Source organism: Nerophis ophidion, linkage group LG21 (genome assembly GCF_033978795.1).
Source record: "Nerophis ophidion isolate RoL-2023_Sa linkage group LG21, RoL_Noph_v1.0, whole genome shotgun sequence".
NCBI classification, from domain to species: domain Eukaryota; kingdom Metazoa; phylum Chordata; class Actinopteri; order Syngnathiformes; family Syngnathidae; genus Nerophis; species Nerophis ophidion.
Genome location: NC_084631.1, coordinates 24,225,044 through 24,248,201, shown reverse-complemented (window position 1 = coordinate 24,248,201; position 23,158 = coordinate 24,225,044). Strand labels below are relative to the sequence as shown.

At 40.9% G+C, this 23,158-nt stretch overlaps 1 protein-coding gene across 1 annotated transcript in view; it reads left to right on the top strand.

Annotated features, from left to right (window-relative positions):
• The first annotated feature begins 12,537 nt into the window (after positions 1-12,537).
• cnih4 (cornichon family AMPA receptor auxiliary protein 4) overlaps positions 12,538-23,158 on the top strand; it is a 29,447-nt gene continuing 18,826 nt past the window's right edge. The window contains exons 1-3 of the mRNA XM_061882298.1: positions 12,538-12,647; positions 16,077-16,145; positions 16,280-16,392. Of these exons, the coding sequence (XP_061738282.1) occupies positions 12,579-12,647; positions 16,077-16,145; positions 16,280-16,392 (251 nt within the window). The 5' untranslated portion in view covers positions 12,538-12,578. The remainder of the gene's footprint in view (positions 12,648-16,076; positions 16,146-16,279; positions 16,393-23,158) is intronic.

Below are 23,158 nucleotides of genomic sequence, written 5' to 3'. Positions count from 1 at the left end.
TTTGCATTGAACATTGAACAAGCAAGGCTTATATAACTTTATAGTGACATGCAAAATCCAGTTTCAAATAATAATAATAATAATTAAAAAATATCAATGGCATAATCAAATAAAATTCAAATACAAATGTAATGCCTCTTTTCTATTTGCAGCCTTCTGAGGTAAATATCAAAATATATTGTAGCGTCCCGAAAGAGATAGTGCTGCAAGGTGTTCTGGGTATTTGTTCTGTTGTGTTTACGTTATGTTACAGTGCAGAAGTTCCTCCGAAATGTGTTTGTCATTCTTGTTTGGTGTGAGTTCACAGTGTGGCGCATATTTTAACAGTCTTAATGTTGTTTATACGGCCACCCTCAGTGTGACCTGTATGGCTGTTGACCAAGTATGTCTTGCATTCACTTATGTGTGTGTAATAGCCGCATATATTATGCAATGGGGGCCTGTGCGCTGTTTGTATGATTGAAATGCGGACGTGACGACAGGTTGTAGAGAATGCTAAAGGCAGTGCCTTTAAGCACGCCCTCAATATTGTTGTATGGGTGGAAATCGGGAGAATGCTTGCCCCGGGAGATTTTCGGGAGGGGCACTGAACTTCGGGAGGATTGGCAAGTGTGAGAAATTGCAGTGTTACAGCGGCACTGCTGCTGTGTAATAACGGCGGGCCACCTGTAATGTTAGCGCTTTTCTACCTTCAAGATAGTCAAAGCGCTTTGGCACTATTTCCACATTCACCCATTCACACACACTTTCACACACTGATGCCATGCAAGGCCCTAACCACGACCCATCAGGAGCAAGGGTGAAGTGTCTTGCTCAAGGACACAACAGACGTGACGAGGTTGGTAGAAAGCGGGGATTGAACCAGAACCTTCAGATTGCTGGGACGGCCACTCTCCCAAGCGCGCCGCGCCGTCCTTCACACATGACACCTCGATTGCTTCAGGCTTAATTTACCGGAAGTGCGTCTTGCTTTTTGAAACAGCAAAGTTTTCTATGCGGGTTTTTTCAGCGCTGAATTTTTATACACTGAATTTTAAAACACTGAATATTTATACACTGAATCTTTAAACACACACATTTTGCTGATATTTTAATTGTCAGCAGTTCACAAAATACTACACAAAAAATTCAGTTACAGTAGTGCAGTGTCAAACTTAGCTTTCGTCAGAAAGACACAAATTAACCACCATAGTATGTATTTAGATATATAGATACCAGTGTTGGGCCGTCAGGGCCAGCAAGGCCTTCTCTGCTGGCCTAACATAACCAGAAATCATGATCATAATTAAAAATAAAATATTTTTTTTATTTACTTTTCCTAAATATCTAAAATAACCGTATTTCCTTGAATTGCCGCCGGGGCGCTAATCATTTTAAAACCTCTTCTCACTCCTGTGCTTACCAAAAGGCATGCGGTAAAAGTAAGCATTCGCTAATTATTTTAAAACCTCTTCTCACTCCGGCACTTACCAAAGGCATGCAGTAAAAATTTGAGTGTGATGTAAGCTTGGACCTTCAATCCTACTGAATAGCTCCTAATCTTTTTACCTTTATGCGATTTCCAATTACCGGTATTGAAATCGGCCTCCTCCATTTTGAAAATGATGACAGGGAAAGTGTCACTCGTGACGTCACAAGTTTGACCAGGCGGTAATACTAAGCATGCGCTAATTATTTTGCGAAGCGAGTTTGACCCGGCAGTAATTCAAGGCAGGCGCATACTATATGCCCTGCGGCAATTCAAGGAAATACGGTATTCATATTCTCTTCATGTCATATAATGCTTGTTCCAGTGCTGTTGTTTTTAGTTTGAGTTTGTATCCAATCAGAATTCAGCTAGCTTATGTTTCCGTGCTGTACCAATTCTGGCCTTCAAAATCAACAATGCGGGTGTCCTTGCACTGTAAGTGAACGAGGATATACAGTTGATAGACATTTGCGTTAGCCAATCAGATCAGGAGTTGTTGTCAGTAAGGCCTCTAGCTGGCCTCACGTTGAACGTGATATCTTCGCGTCCTGTGATTGGATACTGATCGAGACCGTTAGCGGATGAAGGCACTGAGTGAGCAACAATGTGTCCGTCATGTCCTCATGTGTCATGTATTTTTATTTTTTCGGATTATAATGTGCAATAATGTTACATTTGTATATGTATAAATATGCATATGTATGGATGTATGCATGTGTGTGGATATATACATATACAAACCCCGTTTCCATATGAGTTGGGAAATCGTGTTAGATGTAAATATAAACGGAATACAATGATTTGCAAATCATTTTCAACCCATATTCAGTTGAATATGCTACAAAGACAACATATTTGATGTTCAAATTGATAAACTTTTTTTTTTTTGCAAATAATCAGTAACTTTAGAATTGGATGCCAGCAACACATGACAAAGAAGTTGGGAAAGGTGGCATGAATACTGATAAAGTTGAGGAATGCTCATCAAACACTTATTTGGAACATCCCACAGGTGTGCAGGCTAATTGGGAACAGGTGGGTGCCATGATTGGGTGTAAAGACAGCTTCCCAAAAAATGCTCAGTCTTTTAGAAGAAAGGATGGGGCGAGATACACCCATTCAGCACGTGTTACAACAGCGTGGCTTCGTAAAAAAAAGAGTGTGGGTTTTTTCCTGGCCCGCCTGCAGTCCAGACCTGTCTCCCATCGAAAATGTTTGGCGCATTATGAAGCGTAAAATACGACAGCGGTGACCCCGGACTGTTGAACGACTGAAGCTCTACATAAAACAAGAATGGGAAAGAATTCCACTTTCAACGCTTCAACAATTAGTTTCCTCGGTTCCCAAACGTTTATTGAGTGTTGTTAAAAGAAAAGGTGATGTAACACAGTGGTGAACATGCCCTTTCCCAACTACTTTGGCACATGTTGCAGTCATGAAATTCCAAGTTAATTATTATTTGCAAAAAAAAATTAAGTTTATGGGTTTCAACATCAAATATCTTGTCTTTGTAGTGCATTCAAATGAATATGGGTTGAAAATGATTTGCAAATCATTGTATTCCGTTTGTATTTACATCTAACACAATTTTTCCAACTCATATGGAAACGGGGTTTGTATATAGATACATATCTTCTTTTTTTAATCTTTTTAATTTTTTTTCTACTATTTATATTACTAAATTATTGTGTATGCACCTTAGGGGATCTGCTCCAATTTATTTGAACCTGTTCACTGTAATAATGGAAAAAAAAACTTCTATTCTATTCTAATTTGAGAACACATCGAGTTGAGAGACAGTTGCAATAGCCAATCAGATCACAAGTTGTTGACAGTAGCTGTTCTGTTACAACTAGAAGTTGTAAACTCTTTAAGGTATTGTGAACATTATCACAATTTCAGCCGGCAGCGTTTCTGGATGTTGTTGATAAATGGCTTTCGCTTTGCATAGTAGAGCTTTAAGTGTGTCATGCTTGTCATTTAATTAACTTTGTTACATGTGTATTTGTCGCCATCATGTGGTCAGGGCAGTTAATATATCTTGGAGAAGTGTGTACTTTGATTGACCAGACATTGCATAAACCAAGCAGAGAAATTTACGGTGTATGTTTGGATTGCTGAGGCGTTTTAATATATTTTAAATGCGCCAGAAAATAACCCGTTTTGTACACTGTTGATGTGATTCAAAGCACAGTAGAGTGTAAATGTGTTCCTGTATAGCAGTGGGTCCCAACCTTTTTTTTGCACCACGGACTGGTTTAATGTAGGCATTATTTTCAGGGACCGGCTTTCCACTTGTGCCAGATAAATACAGCAAAAATAAGTGAATGAAAAATACAACTCACTATAACGCTGAATTAGTGGGAGCCCTGGGCTTGTTTCTTTTCAATGAAATGCAGGTGGAAATCAGCCTTTGACTACAATCTATCACATTTATATTTTACTGTATTCGTTCATTGATGTGCATTGTATCATGTCACAAAGTTATGACAAATATAACAAAACAGCAACTTCCTAACAGGAGTTTTACATCTATAAACAAGCTTATGGGGACGGCGTGGTGAAGTTGGAAGAGTGGCCGTTCCAGCAACCTCAGGGTTTCTGGTTCAATCCCCACCTTCTACCAACTTCGTCACGTCCGTTGTGTCCTTGAGCAAGACACTACACCCTTGCTCCTGTGGGTCGTGGTTAGGGCCTTGCGTGGCAGCTCCCGCCATCAGTGTGTGAATGTGTGTGTGAATGGGTTGAATGTGGAAATGGTGTCAAAGCGCTTTGACTACCTTGAAGGTAGGAAAGCGCTATACAAGTATAACCCACTTACCATTTGGTGTGTCTAGTGGGACAAGAAAAAGTTAAGTTGGAGAAAATGCAGTCGTTTATAAATTATTTAATGTTTCCCTGGGGCCCGGAAGAAAATACGTCAAGGACCGGTCCGGGGGGACCACTGCTGTACAGTATTTCTCCAGCAATGATCATGTGGTGACATCAATTATGGTATTTTGAGAAGTAATCATTGAAGTCAGACATAACTGAAGGCCTAGGTGGAAAACGCACAGCTAGATAGATACACATACATCTATTCCAGGGGTCTCAAACTCAATTCACCTGGGGGCCACTGGATGCAGAGTCTGGGTGAGGCTTGGCCGCAAGAAAAGAGAATATTGTAGCATCCCAGAAGAGTTAGTGCTGCAAGGGGTTCTGGTCATTTGTTTTGTTGTGTAATGGTGCGGATGTTCTCCCGAAATGTGTTTGCCATTCTTGTTTGGTGTGGGTTCACCGTGTGGTGCATATTTGTAATAGTGTTAAAGTTGTTTATACGGCCACCTTCAGTGTGACCTGTATGGCTGTTGACCAAGTATGCTATGCATTCACTTGTGTGTGTGAAAAGCCTTAGATCTTATGTGACTGGACCAGCACGCAAAGGCAGTGCCTTTAAAGTTTATTGGTGCTCTGTACTTCTCCCTATGTCCAAGTACCACTCCGTACAGTGGCGTTTTAAAAAGTCATACAACTTACTTTTTGAAACCGATAATTTCCGATATTACATTTTAAAGCAGTGGTGTCAAACTCAAATACAGAGTAGGCCAAAATTTAAAACTGAACAAAGCCGCGGGCCAAGGTTGAACAAATTAACCTTTTAATAGGGACCCAAACAAGTTTTGCAATGAATATTGAACAAGCAAGGCTTAAATAGGAAAGCACGTTGTGACAGGGGTTAGTGCATCTGCCTCACAATACGAAGGTCCTGAGTAATCCTGGGTTCAATTCCGGGCTCGGGATCTTTCTGTGTGGAGTTTGCATGTTCTCTCCGTGACTGCGGGGTTCCCTCCGGGTACTCGGGCTTCCTCCCATGGAACAGGCAGAGCTTATATAACGTAATAGTGCAAAATCAACTTTCAAAAAACAAACGAAAAAACATCAGTGGTATATTAAATAAAACATAATTAAAAAATGGAATGCCTCTTTTCTATTTGCAGCCTTCTGAGGTAAATATCAACATTAACTTTTTCCGCAGGCTAATAAATTCGAAAAAAAAAAAAAAAATAGGTGGGTGGGGTTTGGTGGTAGCGGGGGTGTATATTGTAGCATTCCGGAAGAGATAGTGCTGCAAGGGGACCTGGGTATTTGTTCTGTTGTGTTTGTGTTGTGTTACGGTGTGAGTGTTCTCCCGAAATGTGTTTTGTCATTCTTGTTTGGTGTGGGTTCACAGTGTGGCGCATATTTGTAACAATGTTAAAGTTGTTTATACGGCCAGCCTCATTGTGACCTGTATGGCGGTTGACCAAGTATGTGTGTGTGAAAGCTGCATATATTATGCGACTTGGCCAGCACGCTGTTTATATGGAGGAAAAGAGGACTTGACGGCATGTTGTAGAGGACAGTGCCTTTAAGGCACGCTCCCAATATTGTTGTCCGGGTGGAAATCGGGAGAATGGTTGCCCAGGGAGATTTTCGGGAAGGGCACCAAACTTCGGGAGTCTCCTGAGAAAATCGGGAGGGTTGGCAAGTATGAGTATTAGCGGTGAATGTGGTGTTACCGGTGGGCCAGTTCTAATGTTAATTTGATATTGCCTCAAAGGCCAAATTAAATTAAACGGCGGGCCACATTTGGCCCGCGGGCCAGAGTTTGACACCCATGTTTTAAAGCATTTATTGGCCGATAATATCGTCAGTCCGATATTATCGGACATCTCCACTTATAACGGTTTGAATTGGTCCAGGTTATCGGGGACTGTTATTACTGACAGACAGGTGTCGCGGTGTGACTGCAGCCGGACACGTAAGAAAACCCTCGTCTCCATGGCAACGTCTCTGTCGCTTTCACTCATTTGCCGCTTTTCCACTAACGCAGGGGTAGGCAACCCAGAACGTTGAAAGAGCCATTTTGGAGCCAAATAACACAACGCGGTCAAGCGCCATTCATATAAAACTCGCGGGCCGCACTACATTAGACTTTCATATTAAGGTGGGGGCCGCAAAATAACGGACCGCGTGTCTGAGACCCCTGATCTATTCATAAGCGCCGATCCTGTGGGTGCTTTGGCCCGAGCACCCACGTGGGATTGATGGCAACTTTCAATCTTTAGAATTATTTTTGAAAAATCAATCTTGTTGTAGTTAATTTTGTGGCGAGTTTGGTCCGTTTTACAAAATGATAAAGCCACAAATCATATGGGATGTTAACTATGATTTTTGATATATTGATTGGTCTCCATGTCATTGGACCCTGGCCTTCTCTTTGCCAAGGGCAATGTGGTGGCTGTCTGTGCAGCAGTCTCCCCACTTTAAAAGATTCCAAGCACAGGCGTTCTCCTTAAGGCAATCCCACCAACAGGAGGACAATCACACTCGTTTCGAGTGATCGCCAACGATAATAAGATTTAATCCAGAATGAAATGTGTGGTTAACTTGATAAAAAAAAAAAAAGGCATATTCACACTTAATTACTTGCTTATTAAAGGAGCAAATACTTAATTTAGAGTTATTTGGACACTATGGGAACATATAAGGGTTAGCGTTAGGGTTACTAATAAGCAATGATTCTGAGGTTATTAAGGGAAGACTCATTCATTCATTCATTTTTTATTTATCTCCTTCATTGATGTGCATTTTGAACGATACATAATTATACCTCAATTATACAATTTAAATTCACACAACAATGCCTGAGAAGGAGCAGGATGAAGAAAATCTTATAATTTCCTGCCCTCTTTGACATAATACATTATCTTACTTCATGAATATCATTTAAACCATGGGTGTCAAACTCTGTTTAATTTCATTTGGCCTTTGAGGAAATATCAAATTAACATTAGAGCTGGCCCACCGGTAACACCACATTCACCGCTAATACTCATACTTGCCAACCCTCCCGATTTTCTCGGGAGACTCCCGAAGTTTAGTGCCCTTCCCGAAAATCTCCCTGGGTAACCATTCTCCCGATTTCCACCCAGACAACAATATTGGGAGCGTCCTCTACAACATGCCATCACATCCTCTTTTCCTCCATATAAACAGCGTGCTAGCCAAGTCACATAATATATGCGGTTTTCACACACACATACTTGGTCAACAGCCATACAGGTCACACTGAGGGTGGCCGTATAAACAACTTTAACATTGTTACAAATATGCGCCACACTGTGAACCCACACCAAACACCGTGTTACAGTGCGGGAGAACACCCGCACCGTAACACAACATAAACACAACAGAACAAATACCCAGGACTCCTTGCAGCACTAACTCTTCCGGAATGCTACAATAAACACTCCCCGCTACCACCAAACCCCGCCCACCTAATTTTTATTTTATTTTCGAATTTATTAGCCTGCGGAAACACTTAATGTTGCTATTTACCTCAGAAGGCTGCAAATAGAAAAGAGGCATTCATTTTTTAAATTACGTTTTATTTTATATACCATTTTTCGTTTTTTTTTTGAAAGTTGATTTTGCACTATTACGTTATATAAGCTCTGCCTGTTCCATGGGAGGAAGCCCCAGTACCCGGGGGAAACCCACGCAGTCATGGGGAGAACATGCAAACGCCACACAGAAAGATCCCGAGCCCGGGATTGAACCCAGGATTACTCAGGACCTTCGTATTGTGAGGCAGATGCACTAACCCCTGTCACACCGTGCTGCCCTATTTAAGCCTTGCTTGTTCAATATTCATTGCAAAACTTGTTTGGGTCCCTATTAAAAGGTTAAATTGTTCAACCTTGGCCCGCAGCTTTGTTCAGTTTTAAATTTTGGCCCACTCTGTATTTGAGTTTGACACCCCTGATTTAAACCGACACATATATCCAAATGTAATGCAACAATAAAAAAAAAACAACAACAAGAAAAACACAACAAGTGCAACACTTCATAAAGTATAAACCAAACAGAGAAAATAATAATAAAAATATACACCTTACGGAATGATACAGAGCAAATACAAAACCAGACAAAAAATAAGTAAAATAATAAATAAAAAGCAAAATGTAAACACTTATGGCTGTCCATATGATCTTATTGTTCTATCTTTATATATTTTTTTCAATTGGAATATATTTTTACAGTTTTTTTTATCTCGTTGTAAAGAGAATTCCACAATTTTACCTCCACCACTGATGTGCACATTTGTTTTAAAGTTGTCCTTGAATATTGCAGTTTGAAATGACCTTTTCTTCTATGCTCTGTTTTCTCAGAAGTGATTAAAACAATTTTTTTTTTGTAAATTTGCTGGTAATGTTTTACTTCTAGCCTTAAACATGACACACTCTTAGTTAATGGCTTACTGGTTGTATAATAAGGCCATGCAAAATAAGGCATTAATAAGTATTTAATAATGACAAGTTAAGAGCCAATATGTCCCTAATTTGCCTGTTAATAATCAACTAATTTATGGTGAATATGTGGATAGATTGATTGGCAACACTAAATTGGCCCTAGTGTGTGAATGTGAGTGTGAATGTTGTCTGTCTATCTGTGTTGGCCCTGTGATGAGGTGGCGACTTGTCCAGGGTGTATAACACCTTCCGCCCGATTGTTGTTGAAATAGGCTCCAGCGCCCCCTGCAACCCTGAAGGGAATAAGCGATAGAAAATGGCTAATAAATAAATAAATTATAAATGGGTTGTACTTATATAGCACTTTTCTACCTTCAAGGTACTCAAAGCGCTTTGACACTACTTCCACATTTACCCATTCACACACTGATGGAGGGAGCTGCCATGCAAGGCGCCAACCAGCACCCATCAGGAGCAAGGGTGAAGTGTCTTGCTCAGGACACAACGGACGTGGCGAAGTTGGTACTAGGTGGGAATTGAACCAGGGACCCTCGGGTTGCGCATGGCCACTCTTCCACTGCGCCACATGTTACGTCTCGTCTCGATTACTGTAACGTATTATTTTCGGGTCTCCCCATGTCTAGCATTAAAAGATTACAGTTGGTACAAAATGCGGCTGCTAGACTTTTGACAAGAACAAGAAAGTTTGATCATATTACGCCTGTACTGGCTCACCTGCACTGGCTTCCTGTGCACTTAAGATGTGACTTTAAGGTTTTACTACTTACGTATAAAATACTACACGGTCTAGCTCCATCCTATCTTGCCGGTTGTATTGTACCACATGTCCCGGCAAGAAATCTGCATTCAAAAGACTCCGGCTTATTAGTGATTCCTAGAGCCCAAAAAAGTCTGCGGGCTACAGAGCGTTTTCCGTTCGGGCTCCAGTACTCTTGAATGCCCTCCCGGTAACAGTTCGAGATGCTACATCAGTAGAAGCATTTAAGTCTCACCTTAAAACTCATCTGTATACTCTGGCCTTTAAATAGACCTCCTTTTTAGACCAGTTGATCTGCCGCTTCTTTTCTTTCTCCTATGTCCCCCCCCACCCTTGTGGAGGGGGTCCGGTCCGATAACCATGGATGAAGTACTGGCTGTCCAGAGTCGAGACCCAGGATGGACCGCTCGTCGGGACCCAGGATGGACCGCTCGCCTGTATCGATTGGGGACATCTCTACGCTGCTGACCCGCCTCCGCTTGAGATGGTCTCCTGTGGACGGGACTCTCGCTGCTGTCTTGGATCCGCTTTGAACTGAACTCTCGCGGCTGTGTTGGAGCCACTATGGATTGAACTTTCACAGTATCATGTTAGACCCGCTCGACATCCATTGCTTTCGGTCCCCTAAAGGGGGGGGGGTTACCCACATCTGAGGTCCTCTCCAAGGTTTCTCATAGTCAGCATTGTCACTGGCGTCCCACTGGATGTGAATTCTCCCTGCCCACTGGGTGTGAGTTTTCCTTGCCCTTTTGTGGGTTCTTCCGAGGATGTTGTAGTCGTAATGATTTGTGCAGTCCTTTGAGACATTTGTGATTTGGGGCTATATAAATAAACATTGATTGATTGATTGATTGATGGATGGATCGATAGAAGATTGAGACTTTTATTAGTCGATTGCACAGTACAGTACATATTCCAAACAATTGACCACTAAATGTGTCCAGTTCAAACATTGATGACATCTATTAATCAGACAAGAACCAAGGAACCAAGCAGACACAGAGTTAAATATAGCTCATGAGGAGACACGTGTTTTGGGCTGTACTCTAGTTACAAGTCCAAACATCGTTCTAGAGAACAGCCCGCGTGCCTCCCGTATTTATTAGGAAAATCCCTATTACATCATTGTGACTGAGGGAAAGGGGGGAGTGGACTCGACACAAGATACGATAATACAAAAATGCAAATATGTTTGACACTTGGTGCTATCGCCCAGTCTGTGCTTGTTCTTGGTCCCAGAACAGAATGTTTGGCCCTGGCAGTCAGCAGGCGGAATCGGGACAGAACACTCATAGGAAAGAAAGGCAAGCAATCTCTCAGATTGCTAGCTCTGCACAAATACAGAAAAAACACTTTAGCACAAATTGACAATACTTTATAGCAGGGGTCGGGAACCTTTTTGGCTGAGAGAGCCAAGAAGCCAAATATTTTAAAATGTATTTCCCTAGGTTCGTAAAACAGTTCAAAAAAGGAGCTTCAAAAAGAGGTCGCCTAGAACTTGGGCAGATCCTGCCTTCTCCCAGCTTTGTAGTCCTTGGGTCAAAACAATATATTTCTGTTGATTATTAATACATGAAAGAAACAGGAACACCTTCATGTTGCCTCCCCCCCTACCCACTGGAGTTTTACGAGCCTTACTCGGGGCGGCATAGCTCGGTTGGTAGAGTGGCCGTGTCAGCAACTTGAGGGTTGCAGGTTCGATTCCCGCTTCTGCCATCCTAGTCACTGCCGTTGTGTCCTTGGGCAAGACACTTTACCCACCTGCTCCCAGTGCCACCCACACTGGTTTAAAAAAAAAAAAATTAACTTAAATATTGGGTTTCACTATGTAAAGCGCTTTGAGTCACTTGAGAAAAGCGCTATATAAATATAATTCACTTCACTAAGAGCCATATAATATTTTTTTTTAACACTGAACACAACTAAACGCGTGCAATTTTAAGTAAGACCAACATTTCCAGAGTATAATAGGTCTCTTATTCTTTGTAATAACATTGGTATTCTGAAGCTAACTGTGGAGGGGGCGTGGCCTGCGGGTCTGCAGCAAAGCAGGATGTTGCCAGGACCGGCCTCGAAATCAGCGACAGGTGCGTAGATGGCCCACCTGGGCCTTGTTATCTAATCACCTGTCGCTCTGTTATAAGCAGCAGCCAGGAGGAGAGACAGGGTTGGGGCTGGAGCCAGAGGGCGAATGAGGACGAAAGAGAAAAAGACAATTGCTGTAAAGCAACTGAGAGACTAATTGAAAAAAACAAAACAATATTTTAACCCTAAAACAGGCTCTCATGTTGGTGCTTGGTGGTCTGAAGAACCCCCAGGAGGGGAAGCCCAACACTAACCAATTATAAATAAATTACTTCTTACCATTAACGCAACTTCTTGAACATAAAAATGCACGAGAATGTTTTATATTTTGAATGTTATTTTTAACTCTATGATTACAAGTGGAATTATTCATTACTTATCGTGTTAAGCAATGTCAGCTCAGATTTATCCGAGAGCCAGATGCAGTCATCAAAAGAGCCACAGGTTCCTTACCCCTGCTTTATAGTAACGGCCCTTAAGCATATAGTTATGATGATGATATATACATAATTATTCTAACAAAATGGTAACACCCGAATAAGTTTTGTTTAAGTCGGGGTCCACCTTAATCAATTCATGGTATGGTATTGCTGAACGTCTATTATTTAACTATTTTTTTCTATTACACACACACACACACACACACACACACACACACACACACACACACACACACACACACACACACACACACACACACACACACACACACACACACACACACACACACACACACACACACACACACACACACACACCCACTGGCAGAAATGTAGATTGGCGCCTATTAATCTATTATCATTATTAAGTAATGGACGAGCCCATGCTACATTCTCCGGTACTGTAGGTGGCAGTATGCAGCTTCCAAGTTACGGCTGCAACCCGCCTGAAAACTAAAAGAAGAGAAATGTAAAACCTCCCCCGCACGGTAGGTGGCAGTAACATTTTGCTGGTGGAATGCACATCATCAAAGATGGAGGCTGCCGTGTTTATTCTGTCACTGATCGACTGTTGTGCTCTGATTTTCCTTGCAGTGTATTTTGTATCCTTTACTGCGTTATATTCACGCGTAGGTGTGCATGCGGGTTGTCTGTGAACGTCTTCCGTCTTTTTGAATTGTGTTTTGTTCATCAACTAATGGCGGGAAACGGGCTAACCGTTAGCGTGCGGCTAACACTTTGTTTACAATACAGGGGATATAAATGTGTCGACATAAACTATGACCAAGGTGGGTTGGCTCGCACAAACTAGGGTGTAGATAGCAGATACGCCCAACTCCCGGAGTATGGTAAGACAAATTATTTAAGTTAAATGTACAAGAATTTATTGAATAGCTTGTTATTGCGCTTTCTTGCGGAACTTGGGAAATGTGGACACCGGAAGTACATATTCATGACAAGTAGTATTTCCTTGAATTGCCGCCGGGGTGCTAATCAATTTAAAACATCTTCTCACTCCTGTGCTTACCAAAGGCATGCGGTAAAAGTAAGCATACTCTAATTATTTTAAAACCTCTTCTCACTCCGGCACTTACCAAAGGTATGCAGTAAAAATTTGAGTGTGATGTAAGCTTGGACCTTAAAGGCCTACTGAAATGAGATTTTCTTATTCAAACGGGGATAGCAGGTCCATTCTATGTGTCATACTTGATCATTTCGCGATATTGCCATATTTTTGCAGAAAGGATTTAGTAGAGAACATCCACGATAAAGTTCGCAACTTTCGGTGCTAAGAGAAAAGACCTGCCTCTACCGGAAGTCGCAGATGATGACGTCACATGTTTGACGGCTCCTCGCATATTCACATTGTTTTTAATGGGAGCCTCCAACAAAAAGTGCTATTTGGACCGGGAAAAAGACAATTTCACCATTAATTTGAGCGAGGATGAAAGATTCGTGTTTGAGGATATTGATAGCGATGGACTAGGGAAAAAAAAAAAAAAGTTAAAAAAAATCAACGCGATTGCATTGGGACAGATCCCGATGTCTTTAGACACATTTACTAGGTTAATTCTGGGAAATCCCTTATATTTCTATTGTGTTGCTAGTGTTTTAGTGAGTTAAATAGTACCTGATAGTCGGAAGGGTGTCTCCACGGGTGTCTTGACGTGCAGTGTCTCAGGGGAGTCGACGGCAGCTTTATGGACGGCACAAGCTCAGCTTTTCTCCGGTAAGAACTGACCTTTTAAACGCAATTTTCTCACCGAAACCTGCTAGTTGACATGTGTTCGGGATATATGTTCTCTTGACCGCGCTCTGATCCGTAGGAAAGTTTCACCTCCAGGAATTTTAAACAAGGAATCACCGTGTGTTTGTGTGGCTAAAGCTTCCCAACTCCATCTTTCAACTGTGACTTCTCCAATATTAATTGAACAAATTGCAAAAGATTCAGCAACACAGATGTCCAAAAAACTGTATAATTATGCCGTTAAAGCAGACGACATTTAGCTGTGTGTGTGCGCAGCGCTCATACTTCTTAAAAACCCGTGACGTCTTGCGTACACGTCATCATTACACAATGTTTCGAAGACGAAACTCCCGGGAAATTTAAAATTGTTATTTAGTAAACTAAAAAGGCCGTATTGGCATGTGTTGCAATGTTAATATTTCATTATTGATATATAAACTATCAGACTGCGTGGTGGGTAGTAGTGGGTTTCAGTAGGCCTTTAAATCCTACTAAATGGCTCTTTACCTTCTTCCCTTTATGCGATTTCAAATTACCGGTATTGAAATCAGCCTCCTCCATTTTGAAAATGATAGCAGGGGAAGTGTCACTCGTGACGTCACAAGTTTGACCAGGCGGTAATACTAAGCATCCGCTAATTATTTTGGGAAGCGAGTTTGACCCGGCAGTAATTCAAGGCAGGCGCATACTATATGCCCTGCGGCAATTCAAGGAATTATGGTATTCCGTACAATTGACCACTAAATGGTAACACCCGAATAAGTTTTTCAACTTGTTTAAGTCGAGGTCCACGTTAATCAATTCATGGTACAAATATATACTATCAGCATAATACAGTCATCACAGAAGTTAATCATCATAGTATATACATTGAATTATTTACATTATTTACAATCAGGGGGTGGGAGGGTTTGGTTGATATCAGCAATTCAGTCATCAACAATTGCATCATCAGAGAAATGGACATTGAAACAGTGTAGGTCTCAGTAGGATATGTACAGCGACAGAGAACATAGTGAGTTCAGATAGCATAAGAACAAGTAAATACATTAGAAATACATTTGATTATTTACATTAGGTTATTTATAATCCGGGGAGATGGGATGTGAATGGAGAAGGGTATTGGTAAAGGGTTGAAGTTGACTGGAGGTGTTGTTTTAGAGCGGTTTTGAAGGAATATAGTGATGCACTTACTTTTACACCTGTTGGGAGTGCATTTCACATTGATGTGGCATAGAAAGAGAATGAGTTAAGACCTTTGTTAGATCGGAATCTGGGTTTAACGTGGTTGGTGGAGCTCCCCCTGGTGTTGTGGTTATGGCGGTCATTTGACATGTACTTCAGTTCGGTATCAGGGAGGTGTAGCGGATTTCATAGACTAGGCTCAGTGCAAGTTGTTTTACTCTGGCCTCCACTCTGAGCCAGCCCACTTTGGAGAAATGGGTTGGAGTGAGGTGTGATCTGGGGTGGAGGTTTAAGTTTAACCGGACTAGCTTGTTCTGGGATGTTTGGAGTCTAGATTTGAGGGTTTTGGAGGTGCTGGGGTACCCGGAGGTGCAAGCGTAATAGAAAAAGGGTTGAATGAGAGGTGCTTTTGTTGACCAGAGAGGAGATTCTGTAGAGGAATCTTGTTCTTTGGTTGACCTTTTTGAATACCTTCGTTGCCATTTTATCACAGGAAAGATTAGCCTCTAGAATGGAACCTAGGTAGGTGATCTCATCTTTCCTGGTGATAACAATGTCACCCACTTTTATAGTGAAGTCACTGACTTTCTTAAGGTTGATATGGGACCCAAATAGGATGGATTCAGTTTTACCTTAGTGTATGCATAGCTTGTTGTCAGCGAGCCAGGTGCAAATATTAAAGAGTTCAGCACTGAGGATTTGTTCCACCTGTGACTTGTCCTTGCCGGATACCAGCAGGGCCGAGTCACCCGCAAACAGGAACAATTCACAGTCGCATGCTGATGGTATGTCATTTACGTATATTAGGAACAGTAAAGGTCCTAGTATACTGCCTTGGGGGACTCCACAGCTTACTGAGAGGGAAGGGGACACGGTGCCGTTCACCTCTACCACCTGTTTCCTCCCCTCCAAGTAAGATTGCATCCAGCTCGATGAGGTTTTATCAAATCCAATTGCTCTGAGCTTATTCAACAGTATAGCGTGGTTAACGGTGTCAAAGGCCTTTTACCGGAAATACATACTCATGATAAGTATGTGAAATAATGCATGTGTTCACATGGTTTTTGTCCCAGATGTCCCACCTTGACATAAAGAGTAGATAATCACCTTGTCTGACTTAGAATGTGACTACATTAATGCCAGGGCCTGCTGCTCCAAACTCAACAAGGTAAGTGTGGATTGGTACTAAATGTACGTGCAATTACCTCACTCCTAGTAACACCATTCAACGCTTGGTGTTTCGGGTGTTAACTTGAAAATCATATATTTTCTTTCACTGTGTGTACCATGTGTTGTGATCAGTGGGTTATTCCAGAGATGGTGGGCCAGTGTCTCTCCACGCTGTTGATGTTTATTTCCACGCACTGGTTTATCTTCCTCCTCAACCTCCCTGTTGCAGCCTGGGACATTTACAGGTAAACTTGTTGCCTTCCTTACCATCCCCTAGGATTCTATTCTATGGTATTTGCTTTGCATTGTCGTTTTGTTTAATCTGGAGCCAGATGATGTTTAAAGAGGATACGATGTATATACTTAAAATCAGAATTATTTATTCCCTATTGCAGTGGTTCTCAAATGGGGGTACGCGTACCCCTGGGGGTACTTGAAGGTATGCCAAGGGGTATGTGAGATTTTTTAAAAATATTCTAAAAATAGCAACAATTCAAAAATCCTTTATAAATATATTTATTCCAATAACACTTCAACAAAATATGAATGTAAGTTCATAAACTGGGAAAAGAAATGAAACAATGCAATATTCAGTGTTGACAGCTTGGTTTTTTGTGGACATGTTCCATAAATATTGATGTTAAAGATTTCTTTTTTTGTGAAGAAATGTTTAGAATTAATTTCATGAATCCAGATGGATCTCTATTACAATCCCCAAAGAGGGCACTTTAAGTTGATGATTACTTCTATGTTTAGAAATCTTTATTTATAATTGAATCACTTGTTTATTTTTCAACAAGTTTTTAGTTATTTTTATATCTTTTTTTTCAAGTAGTTCAAGAAAGACCACTACAAATGAGCAATTTTTTGCACTGTTATACAATTTAATAAATCAGAAACTGATGACATAGTGCTTTATTTTACTTTTTTATCTTGTTTTTTCAACCAAAAATGTTTTGCTCTGATTAGGGGGTACTTGAATTTAAAAAAATGTTCACAGGGGGTACATCGCTGACAAAAGGTTGAGAACCACTGCCCTATTGGATACAATTCTAATATAATTTGTCTAAGTAACATTCAACACAGCGACTTACACACGTCTGTCCGGACACGTCCTTCCCCTCGCGCTCTTACAATATATATCACAATTTAGTATGGATATGCAATGAGGTGTCTGCTTCCACGCATGGAATCTTCCTCTGCCTTCTCCTTCCTAGAATCCGACTTAATATCTGGTGTTGTCTTTCAAACCTCGTCAAAGAAGCCACGTCAACAGTAGCAAGAATTTGGACGATAAGAGTGAATGTGCGTGTGCTTAAACTTGGACCCAGTTCCAACTGGAACTTAGAGGATATGATTAGATGTACGACCTATTCTAAGTAGGGTTGGGCGACATATCGATATACGCGATGTATCGCGGGTTTGTCTCTGTGCGATATAGAAAATGACTATATCGGAATATTCTAGTATACGTTCTCACGCAGTTGCCTTTAGCTGCGGGCATTACACTACAGGCTCTTCCCACTCCTTGTGTCTCCTTTTCACAGACAGTAAGCGCGCTCTTACATATGTCACATACTGTCATGTCATACGTCCCATACGTATACGCCCTCGCGGAGCAGCAGAGAGGTAGCAGACTGGGTAACGTTAGCTGTGATGCTAGCGAAGCCATGCGAGGGGTAATATGAGAGAAAGAATGTGCGAATGAAGGACAAATGAATTCCCAAGAAAAGCAGCAAGGGGTCCGTCGTCTGGCGGTGGTTCGGCTTCAAGCGGGAAGATGTCGAATAGACAACTTTAATTTGTCAAGTGTGGGGCACAAGGGTGCTACAAAAAAAGCATTACTGCTAATATGTAGCATCATTTGAAAAGTCACCTGCTAATAAATTTAATAAATACAGTTTTTGGCAATTGACTTAGTTGTGATTTCCTTCTCTGCATGAAAGTTTAAAATAAGCATATATTAATGCGGTATGAAAAATAATGTTTTAATGTAGACACATAGAATCATCATACTGCTGTGGTTATATGTATCAAGTGTTAATTCAAGACTAAGGCAGAATATCAAAATATATATCGTGTATTGCAATATGGCCTCAAAATATCGAGATATTAAAAAAAGGCCATATCGCCCAGCCATAATTCTAAGCATATATGTACTAAACATTTCTTAATCACTTAAGATTTCATTATTTTTATTATATCCCAACATAATATATCCCAACAGCATGCATAAACATGTTATTGTTGGGTTTTACCCATAAGGGCCACATAAATATTTCACATTTGGGACAACTTTCAAAAGTCTACTGTTTATTTACTGCCGTCTGCACAGGTTATCATTAACCCTGTTTACACTGCACACCAAATCAGATTTTTTTGCCCTCAATTCAGATTGGATATTTTTTGCCAGTCTAAACGCTCCAAAGTGCTTCAAATCTGATCATTTTACATCAGATTCAGGCCACATCCGGAGGTAGTCCGAATGCTAATGCAGTCGTATCTTTTTAAATGTGACCTCAGTCTGGACGGAAATGCATCCTGAAGACAACGGTTGCGTCATGTTTGGACGAGCTACGTCATTTGTGTGCGCGGAGAAAGAGGCAGCCCGCCATCAGAAATAGATATGTGATCACAACATCCGGTTTCGGTAAGCAAAGTAATTTTTTTGCCGGGCAAATTTTCGGTGCATCACCGGTCAATTGTGTGCAAATAGTAGGCTATATTTAATATATGAAGATCTATTTTGATTCCGAAAAAAAGCAATTGTTGAAGGATCAGAATCGACGTCTATTTTATCCCGTATTTCGTTACACTGCGGAAGTTGCTTACGTCATTAAGTTGAAAAATGAAGCTACAGCTGTATTTAACAGTCATAAAAGAGTAAAACCCTCCCAAATATACTGCACTGTATACATCCATTCATACATTATATTAATTTGACTTATTTTTACATAAAAAAACACTCATTTTTAAAGTTTCATTTTGTAGTAGGAGTGACTTTCTTGTTCAGTTATGGAATCTGGTCAACTTCTTTTGTTTGCACTTTATTGAACTGTACATGCAAGTGATGTCGAGGCCACATTGGTGCCTGCGCGCGTTTATACTGGAGTCTGATAAAGATCACATTTTAATTGTAATCTAACCAGTCTGCTGGAAAAATATCAGTTTTCGAAAAAATCTAATTCTGATGCAATGAGCTGCCACTCCAGCTGCGCTGTTTCTACATACATCTACAAAAGTAAACCACAATTAAAAACCAAAATATGAGCAATAAATTATACAAAGTGTGCACTAGATGTGTAAAAAAAAATAGATTTTCAGATTAATTCCGATTCCTATTCGAAGAAAGAAAAAAAAAGATTTATTTTTTACAATATGTCCTGTTTAGCCACTCGGGCAAATCATATTGTAGATGTAAATCAATGCTTCTCAAATATTTTCTAAATAATTTTGAATCAAGAATCGATTCTGAATTGAATTGTAACCCACAAAAATCAAATCGAATAGCCTGGTGCCCAAAGATCCACAGCTCTAGTGTGCCCATATGATTGCACCAAACAGACAAACAACAAAACAAAAATACAATTTCAAAACCCATATACACTGCAGTGTTCCACGCCCAGAGACAGGAAGAGGTCCAAGAGTGTCCACCCTGAGATCAGTAGGTCATGAGTTCAAACCCCGGCCGGGTCATACCAAAGACTATAAAAATGGGACCCATTACCTCCCTGCTTGGCACTCAGCATCAAGGGTTGGAAATGGGGGTAAAATCACCAAAATGATTCCCGGTTACGGCCACCACTGCTGCTCACTGCTCCCCTCACCTCCCGGGGGTGAACAAAGGGATGGGTCAAATCAAATGCAGAGGTAAATTTCACCACACCAATTGTGTGTGTGTGTGTTACAATCATTGGTACTTTAACTTTTTTTTTAACTGAGCAACCCAAGAGAGCTGACTCCGTCCTAGGCTGCCCACTAGCTCTCGACTAATGTCCAGCCCGCACGAATTATCAAAAATCTATCTGGGAAGACCAAAGTGTTTTTCACCTTCGTGAAGCTCATCCATCCTGACACTCAATGGTAGCTCCGCATCTCTTCCGGTCTCTCCACATGGACTATGGTGTAGCAAAGAGCCAGCAGCTGGTCTCTGGTGAAAGCACGGCCATGGCCAAAACGCTCCACCCAATTGGATCCAGGGGTTCACATAAGCAGCGCAGAAGTCACAAAACTGCCACCCCCTGCCGCGCAGTCCTGAAAGGGCCAAGACCAAATGGCAAGAAACACACCAAAACAAAAGGACGATAGACAAGAAAACATAGCCCCTGCAACCAGCAGCCACTACAGCGGTGCCATCTTTAAACGTTAGCAAGAGTCAGCTAACGAAGGAGCCAACAGTAGTTGCTCCATTCTGCATATAAAGTGCTCTAAAAAACATCCAAAAACCTCCATTAAGGTTTTACATACACGCTGTAAGTATATGTGTAATGTAATAACATTCATGATAACATGTAATACTGCGATGAGGTGGCGACTTGTCCAGGGTGTACGCCGCCTTCCGCCCGAATGCAGCTGAGATAGGCTCCAGCGACCCGAAAAGGGACAAGCGGTAGAAAATGGATGGATGGATAACATGTAATATTTACATATTTTGATCATTTTAAGCATTCATTCACAGACGGAACATTCACTTTTCCCTTCAACAACAACAAGACTACTAACTATAGCAGACTTGATGAGAGTCAACAAAGACTACTTTGGGACAAATGATGATCCAGGAACTTTTATTTTTGATCCTGAATATAGGGAGGATGATCTACAAGTTTTAGAAGCTGTGTGCTTAACAGATGCAGCTTTAGTAAAACACTAAGCATCATGCAGCAGTATTGCTAAGTGCTAAATAAGATATACAAACATAATACAACTCACTTACTGTAAAGCTCTGCTCTCACCAGGATACAAACTGATGGTATGTTTATATTTTCCCCTTTACATGAACAATTCACCATCATCCTGACCCAGGATGCGAATTGTTCGATAATACGTTTTTTTTTCTGTCTGGCCATCTCCGGGTCTAAGTTGGATGTCAAAGTTGACCAACTTGTGGGTTTATGTCCACAACCTTCTACTAGCCAGGTTAGAGGCATGATTTATAATCTATAATCTATAATTAACGTTCACCTAATCAGGCGATGCAGCAGCTCAATATTTCAATATTGCAGCATAAGCTAGTTAGCTCTCTGTGAACACAGCGCCGCTAAAAATAGTCTGTCGGCGTTAGTGCTTTTAGTAACAATATTGTAATACCTGATAATATTCAGTTCACGACATGTAAATGGAATATTGTTGGCGCTTTTTGGATGTTTTTTTTAGAGGGTTTCATAGTGCATTCCTATTAGCTGCGTAGTTAGCCACTTCTTACTGTATTGTATGACTTAAAATGTATTTAAAAAAAATGGATGTATATGTGTTCCTTTCTAACATACGGATTTTGAATGATGGACAAATTTTAACATTATATTTACAAAGTAGTTTATTATTCCTTTGGATACACACATGAACTCAATGCACCTGCCATATAGTGTTTCCCACTAGACTGCAATCTATTTATGGCAGTAGGCTGTGGGGAGGATATTGTCACCTAGTTCGCATAATCAGCACTTATGTATGTAATTTTCATGGACGCCAAGCAATTGAACCGTACAACAAATATGTTTAGTAGTACAAATTAACTCTTTCGTTGCTTCTTTTTCTTTTTTTTTTTTGTTTAAAAAAGATGTCCGAAGCAAGACACAGTTTCATGTGAATGTTTATAAATGGGGTGGGGTAGAGGGTCTACTCGTTAAAGGCCTACTAAATGAGATTTTCTTATTTAAACGGGGATAGCAGGTCCATTCTATGTGTCATACTTGATTATTTCACGATATTGCCATATTTTTGCTGAAAGGATTTAGTAGAGAACATCGACGATAAAGTTCGCAACTTTTGCTCGCTAATAAAAAAGCCTTGCCTTTACCGGAAGTAGCAGACGATGACATCACCTCACATCCTCAGATTGTTTACTATATAATGTGAGCCTCCAGCAGCAAGAGCTATTCGGACCGAGAAAGCGACAATTTCCCCATTAATTTGAGCGAGGATGAAAGATTCGTGGATGAGGAAATTTAGAGCGAAGGACTAGAAAAAAAATTAAATAAAAAAAAAGGCGATTGCATTGGGAGCGATTCAGATGTTTTTAGACATATTTACTAGGATAATTCTGAGAAATCCCTTATCTTTCTATTGTGTTGCTAATGTTTTAGTGAGTTAAATAGTACCTGATAGTCGGAGGGGTGTGTCCACAGGTGTGTTGACGCCAGTCTCTGAGAGAAGTCACAAAGCTGCAGCAGGACAGAAGCTCCGCTGATCTCCGGTAAAATGCGACTTTTTACCACAATTTTCTCACCGAAACCTGCGGGTTGACAAGTGATCCGGAACCATGTTCGCTTGACTGCTCTGATCCATAGTAGAGCTCCACCTTCGGGAATTTTAAACAAGGAAACACCGTGTGTTTGTGTGGCTAAAGCCTAAAGCTTCCCACCTCCATATTTCTGCTTTGACTTCTCCATCATTAATTGAACAAATTGCAAAAGATTCAGCAACACAGATGTCCAAAATACTGTGTAATTGCGCGATGAAAAGAGACGACTTTTAGCCACAAGTGGTGCTGGGCTAATATGTCCCCTCCAACCAATAACGTCACAAACATGCGTCATCATTCCGCGACGTTTTCAACAGGAAACTCCGCAGGAAATTTAAAATTGTAATTTAGTAAACTAAACCGGCCGTATTGGCATGTGTTGCAATGTTAATATTTCATCATTGATATATAAACTATCAGACTGCGTGGTCGGTAGTAGTGGGTTTCAGTAGGCCTTTAAGACGAGTAGTACAGCAGTACTTGAGTACAAGTGCCCCAGCTTAGATATTTGCCGGAATACGAGAAAAGGGTTAATCAATAAATGGTGTACA